At 58.6% G+C, this 14,296-nt stretch overlaps 1 protein-coding gene across 1 annotated transcript in view; it reads left to right on the plus strand.

The window, feature by feature from the left end:
* Window positions 1–13,869, plus strand: part of LOC137146653 (elastin-like) — a 52,223-nt gene extending 38,354 nt beyond the window's left edge. The window contains exons 16-27 of the mRNA XM_067538149.1: window positions 2,363–2,488; window positions 2,577–2,627; window positions 4,103–4,228; window positions 4,320–4,367; window positions 7,613–7,738; window positions 7,830–7,877; window positions 10,365–10,490; window positions 10,579–10,629; window positions 11,845–11,970; window positions 12,062–12,112; window positions 13,525–13,650; window positions 13,742–13,869. Of these exons, the coding sequence (XP_067394250.1) occupies window positions 2,363–2,488; window positions 2,577–2,627; window positions 4,103–4,228; window positions 4,320–4,367; window positions 7,613–7,738; window positions 7,830–7,877; window positions 10,365–10,490; window positions 10,579–10,629; window positions 11,845–11,970; window positions 12,062–12,112; window positions 13,525–13,650; window positions 13,742–13,869 (1,133 nt within the window). The remainder of the gene's footprint in view (window positions 1–2,362; window positions 2,489–2,576; window positions 2,628–4,102; window positions 4,229–4,319; window positions 4,368–7,612; window positions 7,739–7,829; window positions 7,878–10,364; window positions 10,491–10,578; window positions 10,630–11,844; window positions 11,971–12,061; window positions 12,113–13,524; window positions 13,651–13,741) is intronic.
* Window positions 13,870–14,296: the final 427 nt, after the last annotated feature.

Here is a 14,296-nt window from a genome sequence, read left to right on the forward strand (position 1 = left end):
CCTGCCTGCAATGGGGGATTTCAGCTGCCTGCTGGGATATTCTGTCCTCACTTCCTGCTCTGGAAGGGCCTGAGAGACCAGACTTTAAAGCTGGGACGTTTCACAGCTCGCAAAGCTGCTTTCTTCATCCTTTCCAGAGGGTTTTATCGCTTCCTCTCAGCCCAGCACAGCTGAGCTCCCGGTGTTACAGGCAGAGGGACACTAAAATAGCCCCAGTACAGTTTTAAAACTGTCAGACGCTCCCGGGTGGTGTTTGTGTAACTAACAGATGTGGCCCATACGGACTCCGTGGTGGAGCGGGGTGGGGTGTGAAGGGCCGAGTGCGCACCCGGTGATCTGGTCACGCCGGGATGGAGTCCCTGGGAGGTTCAGAACAGCCATTGACTGAGGGGCTGATGAGAACCAGCGGCCAGGACTGTGTCTCCAGCCTTTGCTAGTCATTACTGGGGGGATGTGGCTGGACATTTACAGTGGAAGAAACGTTTTAAACCGGAGAAAATGCCAATAGCAAATAGCAGCTCCTCCCCCTCCCCCTCCTGGACTGGCATCGAAATCCCAGCAACAGGTGGGAGTTACAGCGAATGAACCAGCCGAGTAAAATCCTGCATGGGGGGGGGGGATAGTACAACCCCCCGAGAGCCACGCAGCTGCCTTGCCATGGGAATGTGTGCAAGCCATACCTGTGCTCTCCGAGCCCCTCGCACACCTGGGTGCACCACACACGTGCGGGTGAGCTGGTGAACGAGGAAGGGGAGGCGTTACGTACTGGGCCTGTTACACCACTGTCAATCCAGAGCGCCTCCCCGGTCACTGGTGGGGTCTGTGCATTCACACTAGTTTCCCCAGGAGCGCTCGTGGGGGGGGACGATCTTTGCTTTTGGAGAGTCCTGTTTCCAGGCAGTGTCATGTCTGAGTGTGCGAGCGATGGTGAACGTGCGAGCGATGGTGAATGTGCGTGCGCCACGGCTCTCTCTGCCCTCCACCGCTCAGCTCAGAGGCAGCCCCTGGTTTCAGCGGGGTTTGCCCGTCGGCTTCATTTCCTCATCAACACTGGGCGCGGGCGTGCGTCTGGGGCCGGTGGGGCCCTGCGCACGGTGGACCTGCCAGCCGCGGCGTCAGTGCAACGCACTAGTGTGCACTTCTCCTCGCTCTGCAGCCAGCTCCCCGGCTTCACAGCACGTCTGCCAGAGCAGAGTCAAGCACAGGAGGGTGTGAGTGCCCTCTCCTGGCAGCTCTGGGTACCGCACCTCTGAGTGCAATGCCGGTTGCACCGCAGCATGAGGACGCCTCGCCAGGTAGCCGGTGTGTCTGCGCCTGCAGAGTGGACGTGAAGCCTGGGCACCTGAGCAGCAAAGCCCGACATCACTGTCTCTCCTTATCAAAGCAAAGGCGAGGGCAGGTTCCCCGCCAGTGCCGCCCTACTGGAGCGACCCCGATGTGCGATGGTGCAAACAGGACAGTCAGGCGCTTGCGTGCACCGTGCGTGGCGGGACAGCTCACGACTTGTCTCCAGCGTTCACCTGGCTCCCAGCCCGTTCGCACAGGGCGCTGCCGTCCTAGGCTGGCCCCACGGAGCCGGGGGGGGGGGGGGAGCGCTGCACTGGGAGCAGTGGGGAGGTTGGAGCTTGGACAGCTGCTCCCAGCTTTCAGGGCACCCTGTTTCAGCAGCCCCTTTCACTCGAGGGTGTCCGGGGAGGCAAAACTCTCCCCTTGATCCTCGTGGCAGTGAATGCACTTCGATTTATATTCGCATCACAAACCATTTCAGATTTGTTTGACAGCATCTCTTCTCTGTGAAACCAGGCAGAATGGCATCAACTGTGCAGCCATCCTTCATTACTGATTACATTCCAAATCAGCCCCTCCAGGATATTGCCGAGGGTCGATGTCAGCCTACCTAGCCTGTAGCTACCTGGGTCATCCCGCTTGCCCTTCTGAATACTGGCACAACACTGGCATTTTTCTAGTCTTCTGGGGCTTGCCCGGCTTTCCAAGAGTTATTACATATCAACATCAATGTCTCTGGGACCTCCTCGGCCAGCTCTTCTAAAACTCTTAGGTGTAAATTATCCAATCCTACAGATTGGTATAACTTTAGCAGTTGCTATTTAACACCCTCCCTAGTTACTGCTGGAGCAGGTGTTTCATCCCCCTGGAGATTGAATTTCTGTCCCATCAGACTGTCCCTCTAGTTTGAGGCTGAGATGAACTGTCAGGATGGTGCAGGATGTTTACATTCCCCTTCGTTTGGTGTGTCTGACATGGTGGAAGCGCACAGCAGCAGAACTGCACAGGCCCGGCTCCCCTGAGCGCTTAGAGTTTGCATTGACTGGGACTGGGTTTCTCTCCTCTAATGCCGCAGGAGGTGCTGGTGTTGGAGGGGTCCCTGGTTTGGTGCCCGGTGTTGGCGGTATCCCTGGTGTGGCTCCCGGCGTTGGCGTAATCCCTGGTGTGGCGCCCGGCGTTGGAGTTGTCCCAGGAGTCGGAGGTGAGGTTGCATGGTTGGGCCAGCCGATGGGCTCGTGGGTTGTGGTCTCCCCGTCTCAGCCCCTGACTCTCTCTCTACTGTGTCCCAGCAGCTGTAAGCCCGGCAGCAGCAGCGGCAGCAGCGAAAGCAGCCAAGTACGGTAAGCTGGCCGCCTCCTCCTCTCCCTCAGTGCACCCCGGAGAGATGGGCTGCCCGCCTGTCACTCTCGGAGCCACGTAACTCACGGGTGCTGAGCCCAGAGACGGTCTGTCCCTTTGCGAGTGAGCAGGAGCCACTGGCCCGTCTGGGCTGTACCCACATCCCCCCGTCCCCAAGGGAGCTTCGCCCTGTCCTGCACCACGCGGCTCACAGAGCTCCTGCCTCTCTAACACGGGAGGCTACCGAGTGCGTGCAGAGCCCAGCTCTGGCTGGAAGCCAGGCTCCCTGTAGCCAGCAGAGGGCACGGGGAAGCCTTGGACAGGGTGACAGCGCAGAGCGTGTTCCCCTGTCCTCCTAGGACAGGCTGCTCCCCGGGGCTCGGTTTGCAGGGCTGCGGGAGAAGCAGCCTGGGATGTGCAGGTCAGAGCGTTCCCTCGCCAGGCCCAGACCGCGATCTTTTCAGCTCTATCAGTCAGCCTCCTTTAATCCATTTAATACCTGAGGGCCTCAGCTCCCAGCCCATCCAGCGCACACTGCACCGTGCAAGCCGGGGCAGAAGGGCCACGGGGAATTCAGGTGTGGGGGAGTCTGTGCGCTGCAAGGCTGGTTGAGTTGGCTCCGCTGCCCCCATGCCGGCTCTGCCTTCCAGTGCTGGGCAAAGCGGGGGCGTGTTGGGGGAGAGGAAAGGGGGTGTCAGGTGAGGGAGGGAGGAGCGGAGGGGAGGGGTGTATCAGGGTGGAAGAGAGGGGGGGTGTCGGGGGAGGGGTGTGTAGGGGGGAGGAGGAAGGTGTCCGGTGGGGGGGGGGAAGAGTGGTGAGGGGGTGGGGAGGGCATCTACTAGAGCTAGGTTCCGCTACAGAAGATTTCCCACTGGCACACAGACCTGAGGGCCCTGCTGCCGGCAACTTTAAAGGCATTAAAGTTTCCCCCTGAAGCTTAATTTAGGCTGGGGTCAAGTGCTGAGGAACTGGGGGCTGTGACTGGCCCCTGTTGGCCTCCCACTTTGTCTGCGCTCGGACCAGGCACCATGAAGGCTCCAGGCCTCCCTTTGTCATGTCCACATAGTTCTAGTCTTCTGGGACTTGCCCAGATTGCCAAGATTTATCACATATCAACATCAGTGGCTCTGGGACCTCCTCGGCCAGCTCTTCTAAAACTCTTGGGTGTAAGGACTCCAGTCCTGCAGATTTGTATAAGCTTCGCAGTTGCTGTTTGATACTAACCCTCGTTACCGCTGGATTGGAAGGTGTTTCATCCCCCTGGAGACTGAATTCCTGTCCAGTCTAGCCTGGGGCTGGCCCTCTAGTTTGGGGCTGAGATAACTGTCAGGATGGTGCAGGATGTTTACATTGTCCCTTCGTTTGGTGTGTCTGACATGATGGGAGCGCACAGCAGCAGAACTGCACAGGCCCGGCTCCCCTGAGCGCTTAGCGTTTGCATTGACTGAGACTAGGTTTCTCTCTTCTAACGCCGCAGGAGGTGTTGGTGTTGGCGGTATCCCTGGTTTGGTGCCCGGCATTGGCGGTATCCCTGGTGTAGCGCCCGGTGTTGGCGTAATCCCTGGTGTGGCGCCCGGCGTTGGAGTTGTCCCAGGAGTCGGAGGTGAGGTTGCATGGTTGGACCAGCCGATGGGCTCGTGGGTTGTGGTCTCCCCGTCTCAGCCCCTGACTCTCTCTCTACTGTGTCCCAGCAGCTGTAAGCCCGGCAGCAGCAGCGGCAGCAGCGAAAGCAGCCAAGTACGGTAAGCTGGCCGCCTCCTCCTCTCCCTCAGTGCACCCCGGAGAGATGGGCTGCCCGCCTGTCACTCTCGTAGCCACGTAACTCACGGGTGCTGAGCCCAGAGATGGTCTGTCCCTTTGCGAGCGAGCAGGAGACACTGGCCCGTCTGGGCTGTACCCACATCCCCCCATCCTCGTCCCCAAGGGAGCTTCGCCCTGTCCTGCACCACGCGGCTCAGAGAGTTCCTGCCTCTCTAACACGGGAGGCTACCGAGTGCGTGCAGAGCCCAGCTCTGGCTGGAAGCCAGGCTCCCTGTAGCCAACAGAGGGCACGGGGAAGCCTTGGACAGGGTGACAGCGCAGAGCGTGTTCCCCTGTCCTCCTAGGACAGGCTGCTCCCCGGGGCTCGGTTTGCAGGGCTGCGGGAGAAGCAGCCTGGGATGTGCAGGTCAGAGCGTTCCCTCGCCAGGCCCAGACCGCGATCTTTTCAGCTCTATCAGTCAGCCTCCTTTAATCCATTTAATACCTGAGGGCCTCAGCTCCCAGCCCATCCAGCGCACACTGCACCGTGCAAGCCGGGGCAGAAGGGCCACGGGGAATTCAGGTGTGGGGGAGTCTGTGCGCTGCGAGGCTGGTTGAGTTGGCTCCGCTGCCCCCATGCCGGCTCTGCCTTCCAGTGCTGGGCAAAGCGGGGGCGTGTTGGGGGAGAGGAAAGGGGGTGTCAGGTGAGGGAGGGAGGAGCGGTTGGTGTGGGAGGGGAGGGGTGTATCAGGGTGGAAGAGAGGGGGGTGTCGGGGGAGGGGTGTGTAGGGGGGAGGAGGAAGGTGTCCGGGGGGGGGGGGGAAGAGTGGTGAGGGGGTGGGGAGGGCATCTACTAGAGCTAGGTTCCGCTACAGAAGATTTCCCACTGGCACACAGACCTGAGGGCCCTGCTGCCGGCAACTTTAAAGGCATTAAAGTTTCCCCCTGAAGCTTAATTTAGGCTGGGGTCAAGTGCTGAGGAACTGGGGGCTGTGACTGGCCCCTGTTGGCCTCCCACTTTGTCTGCGCTCGGACCAGGCACCATGAAGGCTCCAGGCCTCCCTTTGTCATGTCCACATAGTTCTAGTCTTCTGGGACTTGCCCAGATTGCCAAGATTTATCACATATCAACATCAGTGGCTCTGGGACCTCCTCGGCCAGCTCTTCTAAAACTCTTGGGTGTAAGGACTCCAGTCCTGCAGATTTGTATAAGCTTCGCAGTTGCTATTTGATACTAACCCTCGTTACCGCTGGATTGGAAGGTGTTTCATCCCCCTGGAGACTGAATTCCTGTCCAGTCTAGCCTGGGGCTGGCCCTCTAGTTTGGGGCTGAGATAACTGTCAGGATGGTGCAGGATGTTTACATTGTCCCTTCGTTTGGTGTGTCTGACATGATGGGAGCGCACAGCAGCAGAACTGCACAGGCCCGGCTCCCCTGAGCGCTTAGCGTTTGCATTGACTGAGACTGGGTTTCTCTCCCCTAATGCCGCAGGAGGTGTTGGTGTTGGCGGTATCCCTGGTTTGGTGCCCGGCATTGGTGGTATCCCTGGTGTAGCGCCCGGTGTTGGCGTAATCCCTGGTGTGGCGCCCGGCGTTGGAGTTGTCCCAGGAGTCGGGGGTGAGGTTGCATGGTTGGACCAGCCGATGGGCTCGTGGGTTGTGGTCTCCCCGTCTCAGCCCCTGACTCTCTCTCTACTGTGTCCCAGCAGCTGTAAGCCCGGCAGCAGCAGCAGCGGCAGCAGCGAAAGCAGCCAAGTACGGTAAGCTGGCCGCCTCCTCCTCTCCCTCAGTGCACCCCGGAGAGATGGGCTGCCCGCCTATCACTCTCGTAGCCACGTAACTCACGGGTGCTGAGCCCAGAGATGGTCTGTCCCTTTGCGAGCGAGCAGGAGACACTGGCCCGTCTGGGCTGTACCCACATCCCCCCATCCTCGTCCCCAAGGGAGCTTCGCCCTGTCCTGCACCACGCGGCTCAGAGAGTTCCTGCCTCTCTAACACGGGAGGCTACCGAGTGCGTGCAGAGCCCAGCTCTGGCTGGAAGCCAGGCTCCCTGTAGCCAGCAGAGGGCACGGGGAAGCCTTGGACAGGGTGACAGCGCAGAGCGTGTTCCCCTGTCCTCCTAGGACAGGCTGCTCCCCGGGGCTCGGTTTGCAGGGCTGCGGGAGAAGCAGCCTGGGATGTGCAGGTCAGAGCGTTCCCTCGCCAGGCCCAGACCGCGATCTTTTCAGCTCTATCAGTCAGCCTCCTTTAATCCATTTAATACCTGAGGGCCTCAGCTCCCAGCACATCCAGCGCACACTGCACTGTGCAAGCCGGGGGAGAAGGGCCACGGGGAATTCAGGTGTGGGGGAGTCTGTGCGCTGCGAGGCTGGTTGAGTTGGCTCCGCTGCCCCCATGCCGGCTCTGCCTTCCAGTGCTGGGCAAAGCGGGGGCGTGTTGGGGGAGAGGAAAGGGGGTGTCAGGTGAGGGAGGGAGGAGCGGTTGGTGTGGGAGGGGAGGGGTGTATCAGGGTGGAAGAGAGGGGGGTGTCGGGGGAGGGGTGTGTAGGGGGGAGGAGGAAGGTGTCCGGGGGGGGGGGAAGAGTGGTGAGGGGGTGGGGAGGGCATCTACTAGAGCTAGGTTCCGCTACAGAAGATTTCCCACTGGCACACAGACCTGAGGGCCCTGCTGCCGGCAACTTTAAAGGCATTAAAGTTTCCCCCTGAAGCTTAATTTAGGCTGGGGTCAAGTGCTGAGGAACTGGGGGCTGTGACTGGCCCCTGTTGGCCTCCCACTTTGTCTGCGCTCGGACCAGGCACCATGAAGGCTCCAGGCCTCCCTTTGTCATGTCCACATAGTTCTAGTCTTCTGGGACTTGCCCAGATTGCCAAGATTTATCACATATCAACATCAGTGGCTCTGGGACCTCCTCGGCCAGCTCTTCTAAAACTCTTGGGTGTAAGGACTCCAGTCCTGCAGATTTGTATAAGCTTCGCAGTTGCTATTTGATACTAACCCTCGTTACCGCTGGATTGGAAGGTGTTTCATCCCCTGGAGACTGAATTCCTGTCCAGTCTAGCCTGGGGCTGGCCCTCTAGTTTGGGGCTGAGATAACTGTCAGGATGGTGCAGGATGTTTACATTGTCCCTTCGTTTGGTGTGTCTGACATGATGGGAGCGCACAGCAGCAGAACTGCACAGGCCCGGCTCCCCTGAGCGCTTAGCGTTTGCATTGACTGGGACTCTGTTTCTCTCCTCTAACGGCGCAGGAGGTGCTGGTGTTGGAGGGGTCCCTGGTTTGGTGCCCGGTGTTGGCGGTATCCCTGGTGTGGCTCCCGGTGTTGGCGTAATCCCTGGTGTGGCGCCCGGCGTTGGAGTTGTCCCAGGAGTCGGAGGTGAGGTTGCATGGTTGGACCAACCAATGGGGCTGTGGGTTGTGGTCTCCCCGTCTCAGCCCCTGACTCTCTCTCTACTGTGTCCCAGCAGCTGTAAGCCCGGCAGCAGCAGCGGCAGCAGCGAAAGCAGCCAAGTACGGTAAGCTGGCCGCCTCCTCCTCTCCCTCAGTGCACCCCGGAGAGATGGGCTGCCCACCTGTCACTCTCGGAGCCACGTAACTCACGGGTGCTGAGCCCAGAGATGGTCTGTCCCTTTGTGAGCGAGCAGGAGTCACTGGCCCGTCTGGGCTGTACCCACATCCCCCCGTCCTCGTCCCCAAGGGAGCTTCGCCCTGTCCTGCAGCACACAGCACAGAGAGCTCCTGCCTTTCGTCCGCCGGAGGCTACCGAGTGCATGCAGAGCCCAGCTCCGGCTGGAAGCCAGGTTCCCTGTAGCCAGCAGAGGGCACGGGGAAGCCTTGGACTGGCGCGTTTCCCTGTCCTCCTAAGGCCCCGGGGAATTCAGGTGTGGGGGAGTCCGTGCGCTGCGAGGCTGGTTGAGTTGGCTCCGCTGCCCCCATGCTGGCTCTGCCTTCCGGTGCTGGGCGAGGCGGGGGCGTGTTGGGGGAGAGGGAAGGGGGTGTCAGGTGAGGGAGGGGATGGGTGATCGGAGACGGCGGGAGAGGCATGTTGGGGTGGAGGAGGACTGGCGGGGAAGGGAGGTCAGGGCATCTGCCAGAGCTAGGTTCTGCTACAGAAGATTTCCCACTAGCACGAGGCTCCTGGGGGCCCTGCCGCCAGCAATGGAAACTTTAATTTAACTTAATCCGGTGGCCGGGTGCTCAGGAGCTGGGAGCCACAACTGGGCCCTCCTGGCCTCCCGCTGTGCCTGAGCTCTGACCGGGCACCACGAAGGATCCAGCCTCCCTTTGTTATGGCCACATAGTTGCCTTTCTCACCTGGGCTTGTGTTCTCATCACAAACAATGTCTGTTTGTTTGACAAGACCTGGTGTGACCCGTCCTGTGCCCAGGGCAGCCATCTGAAAATGCCAAGGTCAGGGCAGGCTGTAAACGGAGAGCAGATTCTCCCAGCTCTGGTAGGTGACACTGAAGTCAGGCTTCCCAACCAGCCACAAACAGCACTTCTGAATCCCCACAGAAGCCAGTACACAAATACACACAGCCCCCTTTACTGCATTTCAGCTCCCGGCTCCCAATCAGCACTAGGTCCAGTAAAGAGACCAGTTATTTAAACTCTATGCTCTTTACCAAAAAGGTGTCTCCTGACCCCAAAGGGTCAGCCACAGCACCAGATCAATATAAGTTTAGATCTTACCTAAAATACCACGCTGCCAGCCAATCCTTGAGTAATTAAAACTAAAGGTTTATTGTAAAAAGAAAGAAAGAAACCATAAGAGAAATGATAAAGGGTCAAAGCAAATCAGATACATACAAATGATTAAAAGTCCATATACATCAGGTTTCTAGGAGAATTGTGGAGTTGCAGACTTGTACGGTTCCTCTGGTACACATCCAACACCTGGATGGGTCTTAGTCCTGCTGTTCAGTTGCAAAATTAATTGATCCAGAGGCAGTTATGTGTCTGTAGCTGAACAGGAACACAGACAAAATGGTTTCTGTGGCTTGGCCTTATATACCCTCTGGTCTTGGCCATGCGGTCTTGTGGAATGTTACAAGAACAAAAATGGAGTCCAGAGTCACATGGGCCAATCCTAGTAACTCTTCAGGTATGCCTTTAGTTTCTACCTGGGCCCTTTCCTTCTGTAAAGGTTTTGATGGGCCATTAAGCAGACTATTGTCCTGCCTCCATCCTATCTGGGGTGTGTCTCATACAGCATAGTTTGAAACACAGGTACATCAAATATGTCCATAACTTCCATTACAGATATAACACATGAACATACGCATTGCCATCTTTCTCAGTGCATTACATCCTTCCTAACAGTGCCGGACATGGCATATCTTACATGAATCGTTATGATTTTGACATATTAATGTTACACAATAGCGTAAATGTCCCTCCTCCCCCCCCCGCTCAAGCCACCCCCACGTGACACCTGTTGTCTGTAAAACCATGCAAAATGGCCTTAACTATGCTGCCATCCTTTATTACTGATTGCATTCCAAATCCATCCTTCCATGGATCGATTTTAACCCCCCCTGGCCTATAGTTACCTGGGTCATCCTGCTTGCCCTTCTGAATACTGGCACAACAATGGCATTTTTCTAGGCTTCTGGGGCTTTCCCGGGTTTCCAAGATTTATTACATAGCAACATCAGTGGCTCTGGGACCGACTCGGCCAGCTCTTTTAAAACTCTAGGGTGTAAGTCATCGAGCTCTGCATATTTGTGTAACTTTTGCAGTTGCTATTTAACAGCCTCCCTAGTTACTGCTGGAGCAGGTGTTTCATCCCCCTGGACATAGAATTTCTATCCCATTGGACTGTCCCTCTAGTTTGGGGCTGAGATAACTGTCAGGATGGTGCAGGACGTTTACATTGTCCCTTCGTTTGGTGTGTCTGACATGATGGGAGCGCACAGCAGCAGAACTGCACAGACCCGGCTCCCCTGAGCGCTTAGAGTTTGCATTGACTGGGACTGGGTTTCCCTCCTCTAACGCCGCAGGAGGTGCTGGTGTTGGAGGGGTCCCTGGTTTGGTGCCTGGCATTGGCGGAATCCCTGGTTTGGTGCCCGGCGTTGGCGGAATCCCTGGTGTGGTGCCCGGCGTTGGAGTTGTCCCAGGAGTCGGAGGTGAGTTTGCATGGTTGGACCAGCCGATGGGCTCGTGAGTTGTGGTCTCCTCGTCTCAGCCCCTGACTCTCTCTCTACTGTGTCCCAGCAGCTGTAAGCCCGGCAGCAGCAGCCGCAGCAGCGAAAGCAGCCAAGTACGGTAAGCTGGCCGCCTGCTCCTCTCCCTCAGTGCACCCCGGAGAGATGGGCTGCCCGCCTGTCACTCTCGGAGCCACGTAGCTCACGGGTGCTGAGCCCAGAGATGGTCTGTCCCTTTGTGAGCGAGCAGGAGCCACTGGCCCGTCTGGGCTGTACCCACATCCCCCGTCCTCGTCCCCAAGGGAGCTTCGCCCTGTCCTGCAGCACACAGCACAGAGAGCTCCTGCCTTTCGTCCGCCGGAGGCTACCGAGCGTGTGCAGAGCCCAGCTGCGGCTAGAAGCCAGGCTCCCTGTAGCCAGCAGAGGGCACGGGGAAGCCTTGGACAGGCGCGTTCCCCTCTCCTCCTAGGGCCACGGGGAATTCTGGTGTGGGGGAGTCCGTGCGCTGCGAGGCTGGTTGAGTTGGCTCCGCTGCCCCCATGCTGGCTCTGCCTTCCGGTGCTGGGCGAGGCAGGGACGTGTTGGGGGAGAGGGAAGAGGGTGTCAGGTGAGGGAGGGAGGAGCGGTTGGGTTGGAGGGGAGGGGTGTGTAGGGGGAGGAGGAAGGTGTCTGGTGGGGGGGGGGGAAGAGTGGTGAGGGGGTGGGGAGGGCATCTACTAGAGCTAGGTTCCGCTACAGAAGATTTCCCACTGGCACACAGACCTGAGGGCCCTGCTGCCGGCAACTTTAAAGGCATTAAAGTTTCCCCCTGAAGCTTAATTTAGGCTGGGGTCAAATGCTGAGGAACTGGGGGGTGTGACTGGCCCCTGTTGGCCTCCCACTTTGTCTGCGCTCGGACCAGGCACCATGAAGGCTCCAGGCCTCCCTTTGTCATGTCCACATAGTTCTAGTCTTCTGGGACTTGCCCAGATTGCCAAGATTTATCACATATCAGCATCAGTGGCTCTGGGACCTCCTCGGCCAGCTCTTCTAAAACTCTTGGGTGTAAGGACTCCAGTCCTGCAGATTTGTATAAGCTTCGCAGTTGCTATTTGATACTAACCCTCGTTACCGCTGGATTGGAAGGTGTTTCATCCCCCTGGAGACTGAATTCCTGTCCAGTCTAGTTTGGGGCTGAGATAACTGTCAGGATGGTGCAGGATGTTTACATTGTCCCTTCGTTTGGTGTGTCTCACATGATGGGAGCGCACAGCAGCAGAACTGCACAGTCCCGGCTCCCCTGAGCGCTTAGAGTTTGCATTGACTGGGACTCTGTTTCTCTCCTCTAACGGCGCAGGAGGTGCTGGTGTTGGAGGGGTCCCTGGTTTGGTGCCCGGTGTTGGCGGTATCCCTGGTGTGGCTCCCGGTGTTGGCGTAATCCCTGGTGTGGCGCCCGGCGTTGGAGTTGTCCCAGGAGTCGGGGGTGAGGTTGCATGGTTGGGCCAGCCGATGGGCTCGTGGGTTGTGGTCTCCCCGTCTCAGCCCCTGACTCTCTCTCTACTGTGTCCCAGCAGCTGTAAGCCCGGCAGCAGCAGCAGCGGCAGCAGCGAAAGCAGCCAAGTACGGTAAGCTGGCCGCCTCCTCCTCTCCCTCAGTGCACCCTGGAGAGATGGGCTGCCCGCCTGTCACTCTCGGAGCCACGTAACTCACGGGTGTTGAGCCCAGAGATGGTCTGTCCCTTTGTGAGCGAGCAGGAGCCACTGGCCCATCTGGGATGTACCCAAATATCCCCCCGTCCCCAAGGGAGCTTCGCCCTGTCCTGCAGCACACAGCACAGAGAGCTCCTGCCTTTCTTACACCGGAAGCTACCGAGCGTGTGCAGAGCCCAGCTCCGGCTGGAAGCCAGGCTCCCTGTAGCCAGCAGAGGGCACGGGGAAGCCTTGGACTGGCGCATTCCCCTGTCCTCCTAGGGCCCCGGGGAATTCTGGTGTAGGGGGAGTCTGTGTGCTGTGAGGCTGGTTGAGTTGGCTCCGCTGCCCCCATGCCGTCTCTGCCTTCCGGTGCTGGGCGAGGCAGGGGCGTGTTGGGGGAGAGGGAAGGGGGTGTCAGGTGAGGGAGGGGGTGGGTGATCGGAGACGGCGGGAGAGGCATGTTGGGGTGGAGGAGGACTGGCGGGGAAGGGAGGTCAGGGCATCTGCCAGAGCTAGCTTCTGCTACAGAAGTTTTCCCACTAGCATGAGGCTCCTGGGGGCCCTGCCGTCAGCGATGGAAACTTTAATTTAACTTAACCCGGTGGCCGGGTGCTCAGGAGCTGGGAGCCACAGCTGGGCCCTCCTGGCCTCCCGCTGTGCCTGAGCTGTGACCGAGCACCATGAAGGATCCAGCCTCCCTTTGTTATGGCCACGTAGTTGCCTTTTTCACCCAGGCTTGTGTTCTCATCACAAACAATGTCAGTTTGTTTGACAAGACCTGTTGTCTGTGAAACCATGCAAAATGGCCTTAACTATGCTGCCATCCTTTATTACTGATTGCATTCCAAATCCGTCCTTCCATGGATTGATTTTAACCCCTCCTGGCCTATAGTTACCTGGGTCATCCCGCTTGCCCTTCTGAATACTGGCACAACACTGGCATTTTTCTAGGCTTCTGGGGCTTTCCCGGGTTTCCAAGATTTATTACATAGCAACATCAGTGGCTCTGGGACCGCCTCGGCCAGCTCTTTTAAAACTCTTGGATGTAAGTCATCGAGCTCTGCATATTTGTGTAACTTTCGCAGTTGCTATTTAACAGCCTCCCTAGTTACTCCTGGAGCAGATGTTTCGTCCCCCTGGAGCATTAACTCCTATCCCACCACATCGACTGGCTAGTTTGGGGCTGAGAGAACTGTCAGGATGGTGCAGGATGTTTACATTGTCCCTTCGTTTGGTGTGTCTGACATGATGGGAGCGCACAGCAGCAGAACTGCACAGGCCCGGCTCCCCTGAGCGCTTAGCGTTTGCATTGACTGGGAATGAGTTTCTCTCCTCTAACGCCGCAGGAGGTGCTGGTGTTGGAGGGGTCCCTGGTTTGGTGCCTGGTGTTGGCGGTATCCCTGGTGTGGCTCCCGGCATTGGCGGAATCCCTGGTGTGGTGCCCGGCGTTGGAGTTGTCCCAGGAGTCGGAGGTGAGGTTGCATGGTTGGACCAGCCGATGGGCTCGTGGGTTGTGGTCTCCCCGTCTCAGCCCCTGACTCTCTCTCTACTGTGTCCCAGCAGCTGTAAGCCCGGCAGCAGCAGCGGCAGCAGCGAAAGCAGCCAAGTACGGTAAGCTGGCCGCCTCCTCCTCTCCCTCAGTGCACCCCGGAGAGATGGGCTGCCCGCCTGTCACTCTCGGAGCCACGTAACTCACGGGTGCTGAGCCCAGAGATGGTCTGTCCCTTTGCGAGCGAGCAGGAGCCACTGGCCCATCTGGGATGTACCCAAATATCCCCCCGTCCCCAAGGGAGCTTCGCCCCGTCCTGCAGCACACAGCACAGAGAGCTCCTGCCTTTCGTCCGCCGGAGGCTACCGAGCGTGTGCGGAGTCCAGCTGCGGCTAGAAGCCAGGCTCCCTGTAGCCAGCAGAGGGCATGGGGAAGCCTTGGACTGGCGCGCTCCCCTGTCCTCCTAGGGCCCCAGGGAATTCTGTGCGCTGCGGAGTCCGTGCGCTGCGAGGCTGGTTGAGTTGGCTCCGCTGCCCCCATGCTGGATCTGCCTTCCGGTGCTGGGCGAGGCAGGGGCGTGTTGGGGGAGAGAGAAGGGGGTGGCAGGTGAGGTGGCAGGAGGGGGCATG

Source organism: Emydura macquarii, unplaced genomic scaffold, assembly GCF_026122565.2.
Source record: "Emydura macquarii macquarii isolate MOO-44397 ecotype Brisbane River unplaced genomic scaffold, CSIRO-AGI_Emac_v2 contig_450, whole genome shotgun sequence".
Lineage (NCBI taxonomy): Eukaryota > Metazoa > Chordata > Testudines > Chelidae > Emydura > Emydura macquarii.